Genomic DNA, 17760 nt, shown 5'->3' on the forward strand with positions numbered 1-17760 from the left:
ATTCATTACTCATGGCTAGTAGTTTATTCAGAGGGAATGGTGCCCTTTGTCCTATAGGAAACAGCTGTACCATCCCAGGATTTTTATATTGATATTTTTCTGAAATATCCAGTTGATCACTCTTTCTTGGACTTTCAGTGAAATGTCGAATGGAAGTAAGTGAATCTCAGGAAGGAAATTGATATATCCTGACTCTTGAATCTAAAACCTGAGTAGTTGCTGACTCAAGGAAACTTTATATTTTTTTTTATTCTATGGTTATCAGCTGTGGTCATGTGGCTGAGAGAATTTTTAGCTTCTTCACTTAGAGAAAATGAAGGTAACTCTAGCTCATATCTAAAGTTGCTTCAAATCCTAGTGATGTATGGCTGGAAAGCTCTTTGGAGCTTGGCACTTGAGAAGAATTCAAACACAGGCTGTCAGGGATTTAGATGCACGGATAGGCATGCATACAGTGATGGCTGGCTGGTGTTTGCATCTTTCTTTTCCCCCTTCTGCTAAGAGTGTCTTCCCAGCATGCTGTGCTTCAGGTCAAGGACAGTGTCCCTGCTGAGCCCCTCCTTTGAGGATGCAGGTCTGGACTGGCTAAGGGGAGAGCACTTCGGGGTAGCAAACGAGGATGGTGTTTGCTTCTATTTATGGCTCTTCTCCTTGTCAGTTGCCTAGGAGATGGCTGGCAAACTTCCAGCAGTCAGAAGCCCCATTTCATCCTATGAAGGAAAAGCCACAGCTGATCCAGTGACAGTCATCAAACATTGTTCAGGGAAACGTCAAGATTTCTCTTCCCTCTCTGTTGTTGTGTCTGCTGACCAATAAACCGAAGAACAATTGTTCATCACCATCTCGTCTTAGTCTCTCCCATTTTTGTATCCAGTTAGCCCGACCCTGTCAAAGCATCCATAGGTGGGGTAAGGGAACTTCCCCAACGAAGTCCACAGGAGTCCGTTTATCTCTTGACCTCGTGATATAGTTTAAGTCAGAACTCATTAGTAGAGAGAGCCTAGGAGATAATTTTGCCTCCATGATTACAGAATATAAAATCTTTTTTTTCTTTTCTTTTACAGGTAAGTGAACCTGGCATTGGGCAGTGCTCACTGTCTTCCTGTGTGGCTCTTGCTCGTGCCAGCATGGCGTGGTCGTGGTCGTCATGGAGACAGTTGACTGAGTCTTGCTGTACAAGTGTTACAGTGCTGCCAGTGTGTGTGTACTCAGCAAGATGGTAAGCTTTCGTTTCCCGGCTTCCCTATTGGAGCTTTCAAAATGGTGGCGCTGTTGCTTTGGTTTAATGAGAGTCTGTCGACCTCTCAAGGCTAAAAGGACGAGAAGAGAAGTGAGATTTGTTGCGCAGGATACATTGTATCAAAAGCCGGTGTTTCTTTGTCCAGCCAGTGGTTTAGAGACGATCTGTTTTACAGAGCGGGAGCATTATACGCAGCATCTAACCTGTTTGGAGGAGACCATGGTGTCACCCTGCAGGAATAGCATCTTCTCAGTTTAAAGAGAAGGTCATGACTTGGCTGCGAGGGAAAGGAGTGACGTTCATGTCCATGTCCAAATATTGCCCCCCCCCCCCCCTATTTAGAAGGAAGTCTGCAGGTACTTCTTCAATGGGAATAGGAGGTCCTACTGAGGTCACTGTTGATATACACAGCTGTTGTCAAAGACTTTAAAAAGTAAGAGGTTTAAAATATGATCCAAGTGTGACCGCCAAGCCTTTACCTCCTCTCTTGCTAGTTACCTGGCAAGAAAGCAAACAATTAAGCAACAACAAAGAACGTGATTTGGAGTCAAATCTCTTGGTTGGCTGTTTAAGTTTACAATTCTCCACTCTCAATAACTGAAGTCAAAAAGGTAAATTTACGTTCCCAGTGGGGTTTTCATTGTTGGCATGTGTTGTTGGAGAACATACTGTGCGGAAGTGTTTATTGAGACGTGCATTTTCAGGTGGGAGTACATAGAAAGAACCCAGACATGCTGGTTTCTTGTCCCTGAGGGCTTCCCCTCTAAGGGAAGTTTGTCTAGACAACTCTCCTGACCTTTAGAAATTTAGTGACCTTATTTCTGGTGATGCTCAAGGTTGAATGTTCCAGGTGATAACCTATCTAAGGTGACTTTTTTTTTCTCCTTTGAGGAGACTCTGGTTCAGATCACCCAATCCTTTTTAAAAACATTTTATTTATTTATTTTATATATGTGAGTACATTGTCACTGTCTTCAGACACACCAGAAGAAGGCATCGGATTCCATTATGGATGGTTGTGAGCCATCATGTGGTTGCTGGGAATTGAACTCAGGACCTCTGGAAGAGCAGTCAGTGCTCTTAACCGCCAAGCGGTCTCTCCAGCCCACCTGGTTCTCTGAGTTCTTAATTGACAGGCTGTTGTCTTAGAGACAGCTATATATAATATAATAATAATATAATAATAAACAAATAAAGACTGTTCCCCAACCCCTCAAGCTTTTAAATCCTTCATTCCTCAGCACTAGATACAAGTGCGAATGAACCCATTCATTTGCCAGTAGTTATTACTTACAAATATTTTATATGTAAAAACACCTTGCTCTTCCTCATGGATTATTTACAGTGAGACCTTTTCTGCTGAGGGGAAATAGTCTTTGAAAAGCTCACACATAGGTCTAGGCATTTGAAAGGGGTTATTGATGGGATTAAGTGCGAAGCTCAGACCCACCCATGAACCTTTCCGTTCTCCTTACTCTGAACTCCTAAATTTTGTATTTGATGTTTCTGATTTCTTTGTTGGAGACATTAACCTGAACGCTGTGCTTCAAACCAACAAGCATGGTTGCATCCATTGCTAATGCCACGGCTTTCACTTGGATTGACTCGGTCATGTATATTTAATTCCGGTGAGAAGCGAAGTTGCGTCTGCAGCATTGACATAGAGAGGCCCAGAACTTTTGATCATGGAGGGGAGAGTGAATGTTCTAGAAACCTCTGAAGAGCTTTTAGAGATAACTTTGATGCTCCCTGTTTGGATAGTGTGGTTCCCAGTTTTCCTTTTAAGTCCTACAAGCTTTGCATGGTCATCCAGCCCTCTTCCTGTCTGATGGATTCTCAGACAAAGCCTGTTAGCTCAGGGGGTGCTTTGCACAGGACTCCCTGGAATCCCCTGAGTGTGTTTGCAGTGTACCATCTGGGTTACTTATTTATTGATTTACTTAGTGAGTGTGTGCACATGCACATGTGCACACTTTGAATGCTGGTACCATGGAGACCAGAAGAGGTCCTTGGTTGCCCTAGAGCTGGAGTTACAGGTGGTTGTGAGCAACCCACCCTGGGTTCTGAGAATCGAACTCCTGTCCTCTCTGAAAGGCCGTAACTGCTTTGAGATGCCGAGCTTGAGCTCTCTCTCCAGCCCCAGCTGAGTTGTTCTTTCTTTAAAGAGTGACTGTTCAGCCATCACCTCTCTAGTAATAATAGCTGAACCCTTTCTCTAGCCTTTGCAATGTGGCGACATCTCCTATATCATTTAATTAATGCTACTGAATGGGATGGAAGACTGAATCTGCACATAGCCCAGCGCCAGCAAGCATTCTCCTTGGGTTTGTTGTTTAAGTTGTTCCAACGTGAAAATCACTTAGTTCCTGTGCTCTGTTGTTTTCCTCTGAGGGAGGGCGTTATAGCCCTTCACTGTGAAGGACGGCTTCATTGAGTGAAGAAACTTGGTCTAAGTGGTGGGAGAAACAGTTGTTTGGGGGACTTGCTTCATGCAGCCACACCCGGTTACTTGCCATAATACCATGATCAACGACATGACCTGTTCGGGATTATAATGCATGCACATAGGGATTTTTCAAGTCTGAACTACAGAACAAGCATTTTCTAAAGTAGGTTCTGGAAGCCCAGGGTCCTGAGGGAATGTGAAAGTGAGGAGATGAAATGGGGAGAAAATAAGGATTTGGGGGTTTCTGCTTCTCTGTGGATCCTGCCTTGGCTAACAGCAACTACCATTGCCTTTCAAAAACACCAATTCCTATAAGGCCGAACTCTATACTTTGGCTGTCTAATAGATCTACTTCCCTGACATGTAAGTTTTATAACATTCTAAGAGCTTGTGCTTAATTTGAACAGAAATTGACTGTTGAGAATAAATGTATTAAAATTCAAATAATCCCTGGTAAGGGAAAAATAAGAGATTGTTTATGTAAAAATGGTAGGGGGAGCAAATGAAAAAAATCAGTCTAATTAAATGCCATTTTTTTTTCAAAAGCTTAATTTCACATGTCCATCTTACAATTTTAAAGAAAAACCAGGCATTTTATGCTCATTTAAACCATTGTGTACAATAGCTGTGTATACTCAGAATTCAAGATATTTTCTGTACCTTTATTATAGTTTTATCACACCACAAATGTAGAGGGGAAACTTGCCTAATTAATTCCACCAGCTGTAAATGAACAATAATCAACATTCAGCCATAATTGCTATCATTGGAAGGAGAGATAGTGAAATATTTATAACTAAGGGTCAGCTGTAATGGTATTTGCTTTCCAAGCTTTGCTCTGTGTGTCTGGAAAGGAATTTGTCCTTATGTAAGTCAGTAATATCACAGAATATCGGGCATTCTCCCTCTGTCCTCACCGACACCTAGCTATACTCACCTTTCTTTCTTTAACTAGTCCAAAATGCCCTGACCTTTGAATCAGTGTTCAGTTTGTGATAACAACACTTGTTTTTGTCTTTTCAGACTTAAACATTCATGGCAATGCCAGCTCTTAACTCCTTCCTATGCTTTCCAACCTATGGATAGAACTTGTCCCAGTATCCTCCTATAGGATGGCCATTCTCCATTTTGCTACTTTCATTATGCTGGCCCCTTGACTTCCTTCCTCTGTCCCCTACATTCCTGCAACCCAGAAGCCGAGTCTAAGGGATGGGTGGTACTATTTTAGAAGCTTCAGCTGTGCTGTGTAGACGAGGCTCTGACAGATGCTCTTAGGATCCCAAAACACATTTGTTTACTAACTTCAATCCCTTTTTCAAATGGGCTACTTTCAAGGAAAGTCAAAAATAATGACTTTCAAAATCCATTTTGTTGCCCCTTAAGTATCCACTATAGTTAAGTCTTCAGAACAAGGTATTGTTCTGAAGGTATGTGTCTAATTGTGTGACACATACCACACCAGAAGCAGAGGGGACCCACAGTCTCTCTTTGGCCATGCTTCAAGCTAGCTGTTGTCAGACAGTCATCGTAAGCTGTCAGAGACCCATTGAGTCAAACCTGCTCTCCACAAGCTGCCCTCAGCCTGTCTTAGTGTGAACAGGTGCCTCCTGTTATAGGAGGATCTCAGACAGAGGCCAAGGCTCCCCCTGTCACCTTCCAATCAGAAGCTCCTTTCTTTAAGGTTTTGGATAAACACATAGTAGATACTTTGAGTAAAGTAAACAAGCTTGTAGTTAATATGGATTGCCTAATCTCTTGTATCCCTCATGCTCCCCTTGTGGTTTTCGAATCCAATTCAATGTGTCACCTACTTTTAAGTCCTAGGGTTTGAACTCCTCTTAAAAAACTTAAAGTTGTGTGAGTGTGTGTGTGTGTGTGTGTGTGTGTGTATACTTGTCTGTGTATACATGAGAGGGTTACAGTGTCCTTGGAGGCCATCGAGGGCATCAGATCTCCTGGAGCTGGGGTTCCAGGTTATTTGTGTATGTGGTGTATGTGTGTGTGTGTGTGTAATTGTATATACATGAGATGTCCCTAGAGGCCAGGGAGGGCATCAGATCCCCTGGAGCTGGGGTTCCAGGTGGCTTGGACCCTAGGAACTGAACCCAGGTGGTTGATTCCTCTGCAGGCAGTAAGCTTTGACATCTTGATGGGCTCTCTAGGCAGTGTGTGTTAAAGTGGAATTCGTGTAGTGCATTGTTTAAAAGAAAAGACAACACAGCATGTTTTCCTTGTTCCACACATGTCACTCACATGCACATGTATGTGCATGCGTGTGTGTGATTGGCCACTGAGTGGTCAAGTTGCAGGGCGACTAGTTCCTAATGGTTTATTTATTATTTTGTTAAAGGCTTCATCTCTGACTTACAGCAAAGAAGCATTTTGAGCCTGTAGCTTTTCACATTTCAATTTTTAATTAACTTTTTAGTTGGTATATAATCATATATCCTGTGATGTTTTCACAGGTGGATTTCACCGTGACTTGCTCATATCCTTTTCTCTAGTCTCCTCTTGTTATCCCTCTTCCTCCTTCTCCTGCCCCCTTCTTCCTTTCAAGTCGACTGTCTCTGTTTTCAGACATGAATGTGTGTGCCTTTGTAACTGGTACTTTAGACTCTGTCACCTAACCACACTGGCCATGTTGGGATGGCAACTCTAGAGAAGATGCCTCGTGAAGCTCCTAGGGTACTGGTTCTCAACCTGTGGGTCACGACCCATTGGGGGAGGGGTCAAATGACCTCTTCACAGGCGTCACCTAAAACCATTGGAAAACGCAGATACTTTTACATTATGATTCATGACAGTGACAGACTTACCCTTACAAAGTAGCAATGTAAATAATGCTATGGTTACGGGGTCACCTCAACATGACTGTATTAAAGGGTCACGGCGGCGTTGGGAAGGTGGAGAACCACTGTCCTACAAGGATAAGCGAGGCCATCTTGTGGAAAGGTACCTATAGCTGTGACACTTGGGAGATGACATCTCCTTTGTTGTAAGTGTCATCTCCTCTATTGTGGATGGCAGCAATTGTCACCTCCTTTTATTAAGAGCGTGATTAAGAAGCTCTGGAGGATACATTCATAAAGTTACATTCCATTTTGTTTTGATTATTTGGGCTTCTGATGATAATGTAATTTAAAAAAATGGCCTTTTATGCCGAAGTCCTCTAAAAATTGGGTTTTTTTGAGACAAGGTCTTGGTATGTAGCCTAGGTTGGCCTTAAATATGTAACAATCTTCCTGCTGCAGAATCCCAAATGCTGCAACCATAAGGCATGTTACCGCCATGACTAGCAACTTTTTAAATACACTTTAGTTTTACATAACAGGATAAATCATGTTTGTTTATTGTTTGTGTAAATCAGTTATACTACACAGGAACCATATATATACATACATATACATATATATATATATATATATATATATATATATATTTTTTTTTTTTTTCACACACACAAACTTGGGTAGTTAAACCTATATATGCCATTGATCTTTCCTTCCTATAATACTATAATAAGCACAGGTCATGATGATAATAGTCATATATTACCCAGAGAACTTTCTCTCAAGCCAGATGTCCTGCCAGGAGTTCAACGTAGATACCTCCATGAGTTAAATGTCATCATGGAGTTACTGCCATATTCTGTTTACTGACAGGGAAACTGATAAGCAAAAGTCAGTCTCCTGGAAGAGAAAAGATTTAGAATCTGATCTGTGTGGCTCTGGAGCCTACTGTATTTCCTATATAATATCCTTAGGACATATCAGGTCACATACTAACTCCTGTTTGCTAATACGGTCTGTTACTATGGGGAAGAGTCAGTGTCTGTATTCTTGGTCTGAGTTTCTGTTCTGTGTGTGGCTATGTGAACTGTCCTGTCTCTGAAGCCCCGGCTCATCCTTGCTGGCTCAGAGTACTTTGTCACTTGAACTAAGAATCATCCAGCTGGCCAAAAGTTTTTTATATATATATATATATATATATATATATATATTATTTTGATGAATGCTGGAAAATTATTCTGTCCTCATTTAAAGGACTGAGTTCACAATTTAAAGGTGTATCTCAGTGGTGACAATGCTCTCCCTACCATGCTCAAGGCCTTGGCTTCACGCTGTAGCAGCAAAAAAGAAAAATGAAATAATAAAGTAAAGAACGGAGTTTCATTTTCTAAGTGCTGTCCTTTACACAAGGAAATGGCACCGTGGTCTGCCCTGTATCAAGAGAGTGTCCCTTTAAGAAGGGAGTCCCTTGCCCTACATTGTTAGTGCAAAGCACTTGGTGTCTCAGCCTCACCTTCTCTGTCCTTCCTTGGCTGCTCCTCATGACTCACCTCTCCCTCCAGGCACATCCCTCTGGCCTCTTCACCCAGCCTTCCTCAATGAATCAGATGGTTTAGGACATATAGCCTTGAAAGGCAGACATTTTAAAATTATTCACGTTATCCAAGGTAGACAGAACCAGGCAGAACAGTCACCTGTGCTCAATGGCAGGATGGAAGAACACACCTGTCTGTGGGACTGAGAAGTGTGGTGTTATGAGTGAGTGCGATGGATGTTGAGGAAAGACCGTGAGCTCTTCTTAGAGGGATGTTCTGGATCTCAGTGGAGAACTATGGTGCCTGACTTAGGAACTGAACGATTCACTGCAAGAATGGGAGACCATGAAGAAGTGGTGTGAATGGGTGTCTTCTGGACAGGGCAGGACCAAGGCAGCCAAGGTTGCCAAGGCAACCAGCATCCAACATGGATGGAGGAAGGTCTTAGGAGGTCCTGCTCCAGCTAAGTTGCTGCTGGCAATTGATGGTTGTTGTAGGGGAAGAGTCAAGTTGTTGGTTTCTTTTTTCCCCTCCAGGGATGTTATTGTCCTCAGTATGTTAACTATTGGTGGATGGCCCACACCCATGCATGCACTGGGAACACTAAGGAGACTCAGTGGGTTATTGTATCAGGATACTTGTTCTGCTACACTGTATGTGCAGTGGAGCTCCGTGATTAGGCAATAGAAGAGGAGGTGGCACTGGGAGAGAAAGAGAGGAGAAGGAAGAGGCTAGCAGCCATGGAGAACCACACATGGGTCAAAAGCTAACCTGGGTAGCAACTTCTATCAAAAGGTTAGATTATTGGGTAACAACTCTAATTGTGTGGGCATCTTGTTGATTGAGCAGTTCTAAATATATAAATCCTTTGGATAATCATTAAGCTTAGAGAGTCTCATTTCTACCAGGTACTGTGAGGATGGCAGATATTGTCTGGGGTTCAGCCGAGCTTTGTGGATGTAGCATGGGAATTGTCAGAGCCAATCCCCCACGATTGGCGTCTTGTGGGTGCCAGGTCTTGCGCATCTAGCTAGCCAGAGCCCCGGTCAGAGCCAAGGAGCAGTGGGAACATGGTGGCTGCCCGGAAACAAGTCCTACCAGGTGCTAATTTCTAAATATCACCCCTATATGTTACTAACAAAATAAAAACTACCCAAGTAAGAGGGAAATGGGGGAAGAATGAGGGTAGATTTGGCAGAGTTTGGGAGTAACTCTGATATAAAGAATTCATCGTGTATGTGCTGGAAGCCCTCAAATAAGAAATAAAACAGTCTTACACAAACATCTCAGTTGCTTCCATGTAGAGGATTCTACAAAGCCGGGAGCACCGTTGCCTGGGAGGAGCCTCTCTTGTTGTCTCGGTGTGCCTCTCTCTCCCTTTGCATGTGCTTGGATAGGATAGGGCCTGGGCTGTGTGGAGCATCTGCAAAGACTTGGGCCCGTATTACATATATATGATTTTCTTCCTGTACAAGATATCTGGTATGTTCATTTCCTGTCAACCCAGGGATTGAAACTCTTGCTTTTTTGTCATGCTTAGTTAGTTAGCTCTTTCTTCTTAAACCCGGAAACCTAATTCCAGGTTAGTGTATGTGATTAAGGCCTCCTGAATATCCTCTTCAAAGAAGTTTAACTTGCAAATGAGATGAATAACTCAGGCAAACTTGGTATCAGACTCGATCTGTGGGTGAATATGGGGGTAGGGAAGACTTAGGCGAGGGCTACTTACTCTTCAAAGTTCTGTGACCACACACCAGCTAAGGAAGTTACCACAGACGTCATTCAGTGTCACATTAAATTGTTGACCAATGACCCAGGCCAAGATGGCTGCTGTGTCCATTTGGTCTGTGATGTCACGGCACCTTGGGCTATAGTCAGGCTCCCTAGGCTCATGAAACTTGCCATGGATTTTCTTGGTGAGAGGCATTAATTAGTCCACATAAACATTTCTCAAAGATAACAAAAAGAAATGTTTAAACATCGTTTTCTTTTTTAAACTCCCATGCTTTATAACAGTCTTATTATTATTTTTTTAAAAATCTCATAAAATTTATTGTGATCATATTCTTCCTCCCATCCCTTCCCAAACTCCTCCTGGTCACCCATCCAATTAATTTGAAAGACTTAGTCTGGGTTCCTGGACCCTCTGAAGACATAGAATGTCTCATTCTGTTTATTCACTCTTCTGTGTCTGGAAAGACAGTGCTAACGGGGACTCTGTGACAAGAAATGAACAGAGATTGAAAGAACTGCCACTTTACACATTGGTTAAGACCCTAACATGGCTGAACTTTCAATTTAGCCACCTACTCTGACAAATTTATAGTCATTGAAATCTATCACCAAGTTACCAGAAACTGCTTAACCCCCCAAGCCCCACCTCACCCCACCCCACCTCACCCCCCTGTAACTTAAGTATTTTGATTGTAGGAAGATTTCACTGCTTGGCGTTTTGGTGGATTTCCCAGGTAAGCGTAGGGATGGTGTTCTACCCAACAGAATCAGGGCTTTGAGATTCTACCCTAAATTTTTCCTACTGAGATGACTCCATAAGAAAGAGGACTTGCAACCTAAGGGGAAAACCTCGGTTTGTTTCCTGAGCACTCCCCTAAAAAGCTGGGCGTGGCCACTCCAGGGAGTTTGCCGCCTGATGGGTAGTGAGTGAATGGAGACTCTCTGGAGCCTGGTGGCTGCCATCTGAGCTTCAGGTTCAGTGAGAGATGCTGTCCCAAGGAAGTAAGGTGGTGAAACGACAGAACAGCACACACCACATTGTCCTCAGCTTCCATACACGCACGTGTGGGGAGATATGCTTGCACACACATATGTACATACACACCACACAAATATTTTTTTTTTAAATGGATGGACACCAAATGTGCAAGTTCAGTTCAAGGCATTCTTTTCTTAAGCACAGTGATGCTCAGTGTCGAGCCTTGTCAAGACGTGTCCACCACAAAGAAAACAGTCTCCTTGGGTTGCAGGTTTGTTTGGTTTTAATAAATTAAAAGCAAATGTGATTTTTTTAAAAAAAGTGACCACACCCAGCGTTTTACATGAAGTGCTCAGGAATCTAGCCGAGGCCTTCATGCTTTGGGTTGCAAGGGCCTCTGGGGGTGTGAAGTGTTGCGATCCTATGGGAAGAGTTCGATTCTGCCCTCTGATTTAAGGATAGAGAAGAGAAAGGGTCTAGGGATAGCAGAGCTGCAAATGGGAAGGAAGCAATTTAGGACAAAGCACCGGAGAAAAGAGGCTCAGAAGTGATTTGGAGACAGAGGCTGTGGGTGGATTGTCAGGAGTCTGACGGTGATAATGGATGCTCCCACGGGGAAAACCACAACAGCGGGGGGGGGGGGGAGAAAAACCTCTAAAAATATTTTCTTTCTCTAAATTAAGATGCTGAAAGTGTGGTGTTCTCAGGGATGCAGGGGTGAGCTTTCATGGGTGATTTATAGGGACTGTTTTGTTTCCCTGGGCATACTGTGCCCTGTGTGATGGATGCAGTGCTTGGGATTAATGTTAACGCCTTATATTTCAAACTTCAGACAAGAAAATCCTGTAGGTAGCTTGTTATGGTTGTGGAGGGGACTGGCTTAATGTAGACGGCCACTGAGCAAATCAAATGAACTTCTTTGGTCCGTGGCTATTGCTGTTCCAAAAGACCCTTCTTATTCTATGCGAGAATGGCTGAGTGGGGCTGTGTCCAGCAGTGTAGTGACAGGCTCAGGCAGAGATGCATCCAGCATTTTGCTTTGTATCTTCTTATATTCTCGTTCAACACGAAAGAGAACTGTAGCCTGTGGGTTTTCTACTGATGGCTTTGGGAATTAAGATTCTTCTGATATAATTAAGTACGTTGTGTGTACAAAACCACAGGCACATGTTTTGACACTGTTATTGGGAGGTCAATAACATGACTTTATTATAACTACTTGGGTAATGATTTTATTATTAATATTACTGTTATCATCATCATCATCATTATTTTAGGGTTTTTTTTTGTTTGTTTTACTTTTAAGGCTGTCTTGTTTAAAAACAAAACAAATAAAACAAATTCTTCCTGGACCATGTCCTTCAGGTCTAAACAGTAGTGTTGGTCTAAACTTTGGTAAACTATAAAAATACGAAGATATCATAGTTGTCTTAGTCAGGGTTTGTATTCCTGCACAAACATCATGACCATGAAGCAAGTTGAGGAGGAAAGGGTTTATTCAGCTTACACTTCCACGTTGCTGTTTATCACCAAAGGAAGTCAGAACTGGAACCCACACAGGGTAGGAACTTGGACACAGTTGGAATGGATACAGAAGCCATGGAGGGATGCTGCATACTGTCTTGCTTCCCCTGGCTTGCTCAGCTTGCTTTCTTATAGAACCCAAGACTACCAGCCCAGGGATGGCACCATCCACTATGGGCTAGGTCATCCCCCCTTGATCACTAATTGAGAAAATGCCTTATAGCTGGATCTCATGGAGGCATTTCCTCAAGGGAGGCTCCTTTCTCTGTGATAACTCCAGCTTATGTCAGGTTGACACACAAAACCAGCCAGTACAATAGTAAAAGTGATTGGGATAAGGAGACTCTGGCCCTCTCTACCTGTCTGCCGTTAAACTACTTCCCAGCTAAGGTTCTTTCCCACCTGGCATGCCTCGTGACCTTCTACTTTGTAAATTAGGACAAGCTAATAATTTTTGAATTAGAGGGTGCATACAGAAGGAATGCCAAGTGGGACTCAAATGTGTCACTTATCTTGGACAGAAGGTGCTCCTGCCTTTGAAGTAATTAAAGTTGAATAAATTGAGCTGTAATAATAAAAGGGAAAGCTACTGTTAATATAAAGGATTTCCTTTCTGTACTCATTCTGCAGAATGGTGAGCAGATTGGATATCCCCAGAGATGGAATATGCTGCAGAATTCCAATTATGAGGGAAATAGTAAAAGAAATTATAAAGCATTGAGAAGAGTGTATTTAATTTTCTCTTCTTGTCTTAGCAATGTGGTTTTTTTATTTTTTTTTTCTTTCTTCTTTTTTTTTTTTTAAATTCTTTTTTAGTTCTCTTCAGTTGCTTGGACCCAAGCAATTGCTCCAAGTACCAAGAAGGGGCTTTGTTCCCAGTTCTGCCTTCTTGGATTGTACAGTCTGATTATGTAGGCTTAATACAAGGAAAAGTAAAAGGAACATTTCTCTATGTCCTGTGTTATTCCATTCATTATTACCATAGAGAAATGCTTGGGGCAAGATGTTTTATAAAGAAAAGACTTATTTTAACCTATTTTTAAAAAGATTTATTTATTTTATGTATGTGAATACATTATAGTTGTCTTCAGACACACCAGAAGAAGGCATAGGATCCCATTACAGATGATTGTGAGCCACCATGTGGTTGCTGGGAATTGAACTCAGGACCTCTGGAAGAGCAGTCAGTGATCTTTACTGCTGAGCCATCTCTCCAGCCCAACCCCTGGTTCTTGAGATGTGAGATCAGCAGTCTTCATCTGGTGATGCTTTTACTAGCAGAACTTCCGATGTTCTTTAAGACTTCACATGGCAAGAGATATTGATATTCTAATCAATATCTAATAATTCTAATATTGATGAAACTGCAGCACACAAACGCTAGGGGGTGTCACACTCAAACCATGCTATGTTATGCTCTGGTACCTGTTTGAACTGGCCTGGAACTTATCTTGGAAATCCCTTGGGCACAATTGGCGACAAGTATCTACAGCAAGTGAAGTTCTGGACTGAAGGCTGGCACTGCTGTCCTGTCCCTCCTTTCCCTGTAACATCAGCAGCAGAAGCAAAAATCTATTCTGCATTCATTCAAATGCCCCGTCAAGCCAGTCATTGCTGGCCCTGGAAATATAAATTAGCGGCAGGCCGTGTTGCCGTTCTAGAAATTGGGGGGCCAAAAAGAATAGAGAAAAGAAACCTAGGCACGTCGGGGAATTGTCCTTAATTTGATGACAGTGGTGATAAGTGCACCTATGAAATGCTCTTTGGAAGACGGATTTGCAAGTTAATTATTAAAGACAAGCCTTTGGGGGGTTTCCTTGGAACTTACAAGTAACGGTTTGCCTCCGTGCTGGAGGCCTAACTCTTTGAGTGCTCTTTGCTCTGCTTCATGGTGTAATTATATAATTGCAAGTGTATTTTCTCAAAAGGAAAAGAAAAAAGCCTCCCTCCAATCCTTTATGCTGGAATTTTTAGAAAGATTATAGGAGTTTCCTACCTGAGTCGTCTTAAATATTACAACTTAATGGAAGACTCCATTACCACGTTATTGGGCTTGAACATGACTGCCAGTCTGTGGCCTCAGCAGGAGCCCATGTGTATGCTGGGAAGCTTCGCGGGCACCAGAATTTAGAGGCCTGGCAGTGAGAAACAGGCATCCCAAACTACCTCAGTGCACACATCCCTGCAGGCAAAAGGAAGGATGCAGAAGCTGCTTCTCCAACTCACGTCTTTGCCATGCAGCTCTGTGTCTTCCCAGCAGACAGCTCCGTGTGAAGCTTGAGAGTCATTCTTCCAGAACATTCCCTGGTGATTGTGGCCCTTCTAGCATGGACCACACTGAGCTGAAAAGTTCCAGAATATAATGGGCATGCCGCCTGAATACCAAACCAAGTTTAGAAGACACAGACGTGGAGGTGTTGCTTTAGGCTTCTAAAGCACTTTACAAAGCACTTGTAAAGTCTCTCTGGTCTTTCCCAGTCACGTTTGAAATATATATTTTGATGAACTTTTACTTCTGTGTTTACTCTAGACATGCAATGTAGTTTGCTACCTGAGCCTGTACCATCAGGGTTACTTATCTTCTGTGTCACAACACCGTCATGACGAGGGTCTCAGGATGCTCCCACTCTCTCCTCCAGAGAACTGTGCTCAGCTCGATGAATTGGCATGTTAATGCTCGCTAACATGTGGGGATAGGCAGCATCATATGCATGGTGAGGCATATACAGCACCATGGCATGTGGGCACTGTAGTAGTCCTACATGAGGAAGTTGAGGCACAAGAAGGTCCTAATGAATGAAGCTGGGCTTGGACTCCATGAAATCTAGGTTCCTGAATTCTGTGCTTAGCCACCTGCTGCTTGCACCCAGTGTGCAAGTTCTGAGAGCCTATAGTTGCTAGAAGACAACTCTCCCATCTCTCCAATCCCATGGGAAACACAAGAGGCACAGGTTTCGGTTGGATGAGGAGCGAGAATGCAAACAGCAATGATTGGAGTATTTACGGATAAGGTAGTCAGTGTGTCGTGCATTTCTCATGAAGGTTTTCATGCAGTTAAGTTTCACATTCATAGAGGAATGTTTATTGAAGAGTTGGGTATCTGGATTAGGGTTAGGGAAGAGGCTCTCCAATATTACTTCCTGTAAGATGAAGGAGCAAACAATAACCTATTCAAGTTGATCCTTACTGTGTCTGTCTGTCTGTCTTCTTTCTTCTTCTTCTTCTTCTTCTTCTTCTTCTTCTTCTTCTTCTTCTTCTTCTTCTTCTTCTTCTTCTTCTTCTTCTTCTCCTTCTCCTTCTCCTCCTCCTCCTCCTCCTCCTCCTCCTCCTCCTCCCCCTCCCCCTCCCCCTCCCCCTCCCCCTCCCCCTCCCCCTTCCCCTTCCCCTTCCCCTCCCCCTTCCCCTCCTTCTTCCCCTCCTTCTTCCCCTCCTTCCCCTCCTTCCCCTCCTTCCCCTCCTTCCCCTCCTTCTCCTTTTCCTTTTTCTTCTTTGTCTTCTCTTCTTCCTCTCCCTCCTCCTCCTGCTTCCTCCTCCTCCCCTCCTTGTCCATCTTATTATTTTTGTTCTTCTTCTTCTTCTTCTTTTCTTCCTCCTCTTCCTCCTTTTTAAATCAAAGACGTCAGTTTACAAAATGACGCCCCCTTCAAATATTCATTGTGTTTTTAGTCATCACACTTAAAACCTGGGAACTCATCCAATTATCCATTAGCAAATGAATGGAGAAACACTGTGCTGTCTGATCAGAGAGGAGGACTCAGCAAGCAAGGTAGAGAGACATCACAAACCAATACATTAGTAAATCAATGCCAAACACATTCTGTTGAGTTAAAGTGTCAGACAGCATAGAATACTAGATAATGGTGTTTCTTGCAGCTGTAGAGTAGGGTCCTTTGGTCTTGGTTCTATTGGTCAGGTGGGTGAGGGCCTGAATGTCTGAGGTGAAACTGACTCTAGGAAAGAGAGAGACTTAGAATCCGGAAACACTTAGAATTTGTGTTTTATTTGATGTCAGTCAGATCTCAGTTGTTTTTTTTTTTTTTTTTTTTTTAAGTTCTCCGTTTGTTCATTTGTTTGTTTGTTTGTTTGTTTAAAAAGATGATGTTAGCTAACCTAGAATGTAGAGGCCAAGAGGAATCTTTATAAAGTCACCTTATGATTTATACTCATTTTACCTGTATATATGTGAACTACCTATGTACCTGATGCCCAAAGCGACCAGAAGAGGACATTGGATCCCCCAGAACTGGAAGTGTGGATGGTTATAAGCTGCCATGTGGAGGTAGGGAACTGAACTTAGGTCCTCTGTAAGAGCACCAAGTACTCTTGACCTCTTGACTGCTAAACCATTTCTTCACCTCCTTTTTTTTTTTTTTTTTTTTGAAGTTTTAAACTTAAAAAATTTTAAAATCCATTTGCAAGGTAACAAGTTTCCTTCTGTATTTTCATACCCACTAAGTTTTGATTGGCAGTCTCCCTCCCCCTGCTTCTCTCCCTGCTCCCCATACGCACATGTACCCTCTACCCTGAGTATTCCCACTTTTACATCACACACATCACACCCCCCTCCCCAGCCCCTTCTTTTGGTACCCTTTCCACTTTTCTGGCTCCTCCATGTACTCATTCTCATAAAATATATATTTATAAAAATTAGGAGCCAGAATATATAGGTCTGAAAGAGTCATTGTCATATAGTGTTTGTCTTTGTGAGCTCGGGTTATCTCATTTAATATAATATTTTCCTGTTCCATTAACTTTTCAGCAAATCTTACAATTCAAGGTTTTTTTTTTTTTTAATGGCTGAGTAAAATTCCATTGTCTATGAGGATGTCATTTTTTATTATTATTATTCATTCATCTTCCGTGGACAACAGGCTGACTGCATTTCCTCACTGTGAACAGATCAGCTGCGAACATAGCTGTGCAGATGTCTCTGTAGTAGAAATCTTTTTTTTTTTTTAAAGATGGACATACAGCAGTCTAGAGCACTGGTTCTCAACCTTCCTCATACATTAACACAGCTCCTCGTGTTGTGGTGACCTCTCCCCACCCCCAACCAATACATTATCTCCATTGCTACTTCATAACTATAATTTTGCTACTGTTAGAATTGTAATGTACACATCTGTGTTTTCTGATCTTAAGCGGTGACCCCTGTGAAAAGGTCATTTGACCCCCTAAAAGGTGTTGTGACCCACAGGTTGGGAAGCACTGGTTTGTATGCTAATTAATAATAGGAGATGGAAAATACAGAATAGGAGAGGGTGAATCGAGGTTAGAGCATTTGACTGGACAGCGGTAAGCATGGGTCTGTGAATGAGGGAGCGGCTTCCAACAGGCAGTGATCCAGCTGAGTGTGGAGGTGGGGATGAGAAAGGACTGGCAACCCTGTTCAAAGTGAGAACAAGCCCGCTAGCCGGGACTTTGTACCAGAAGCTGGAAGCCAGGACAACAGCCCAAGGTGAGGGTAGAGGAGGTTTAGAAGCCCAGAGGAAGTTGTAAAGCTGCGGCCGCCA

The 17760-nt window shown here is 42.7% G+C and overlaps 1 protein-coding gene across 10 annotated transcripts in view; it reads left to right on the plus strand.

Moving 5' to 3' along the window:
* Window positions 1-17760, plus strand: part of Ank3 (ankyrin 3) — a 606272-nt gene that overhangs the window by 183337 nt on the left and 405175 nt on the right. The window contains exon 1 of one of the 10 annotated variants that reach the window (XM_076916999.1): window positions 1201-1219. The exons of the other annotated variants lie outside the window; for them this stretch is intronic. Within the exon in view, the coding sequence (XP_076773114.1) occupies window positions 1217-1219 (3 nt within the window). The 5' untranslated portion in view covers window positions 1201-1216. Of the gene's footprint in view, window positions 1-1200; window positions 1220-17760 lie in introns of those variants that run through there. 10 annotated transcript variants of the gene reach the window in all.

Source organism: Arvicanthis niloticus, chromosome 20, assembly GCF_011762505.2.
Source record: "Arvicanthis niloticus isolate mArvNil1 chromosome 20, mArvNil1.pat.X, whole genome shotgun sequence".
Taxonomy (NCBI): Eukaryota; Metazoa; Chordata; class Mammalia; order Rodentia; family Muridae; genus Arvicanthis; species Arvicanthis niloticus.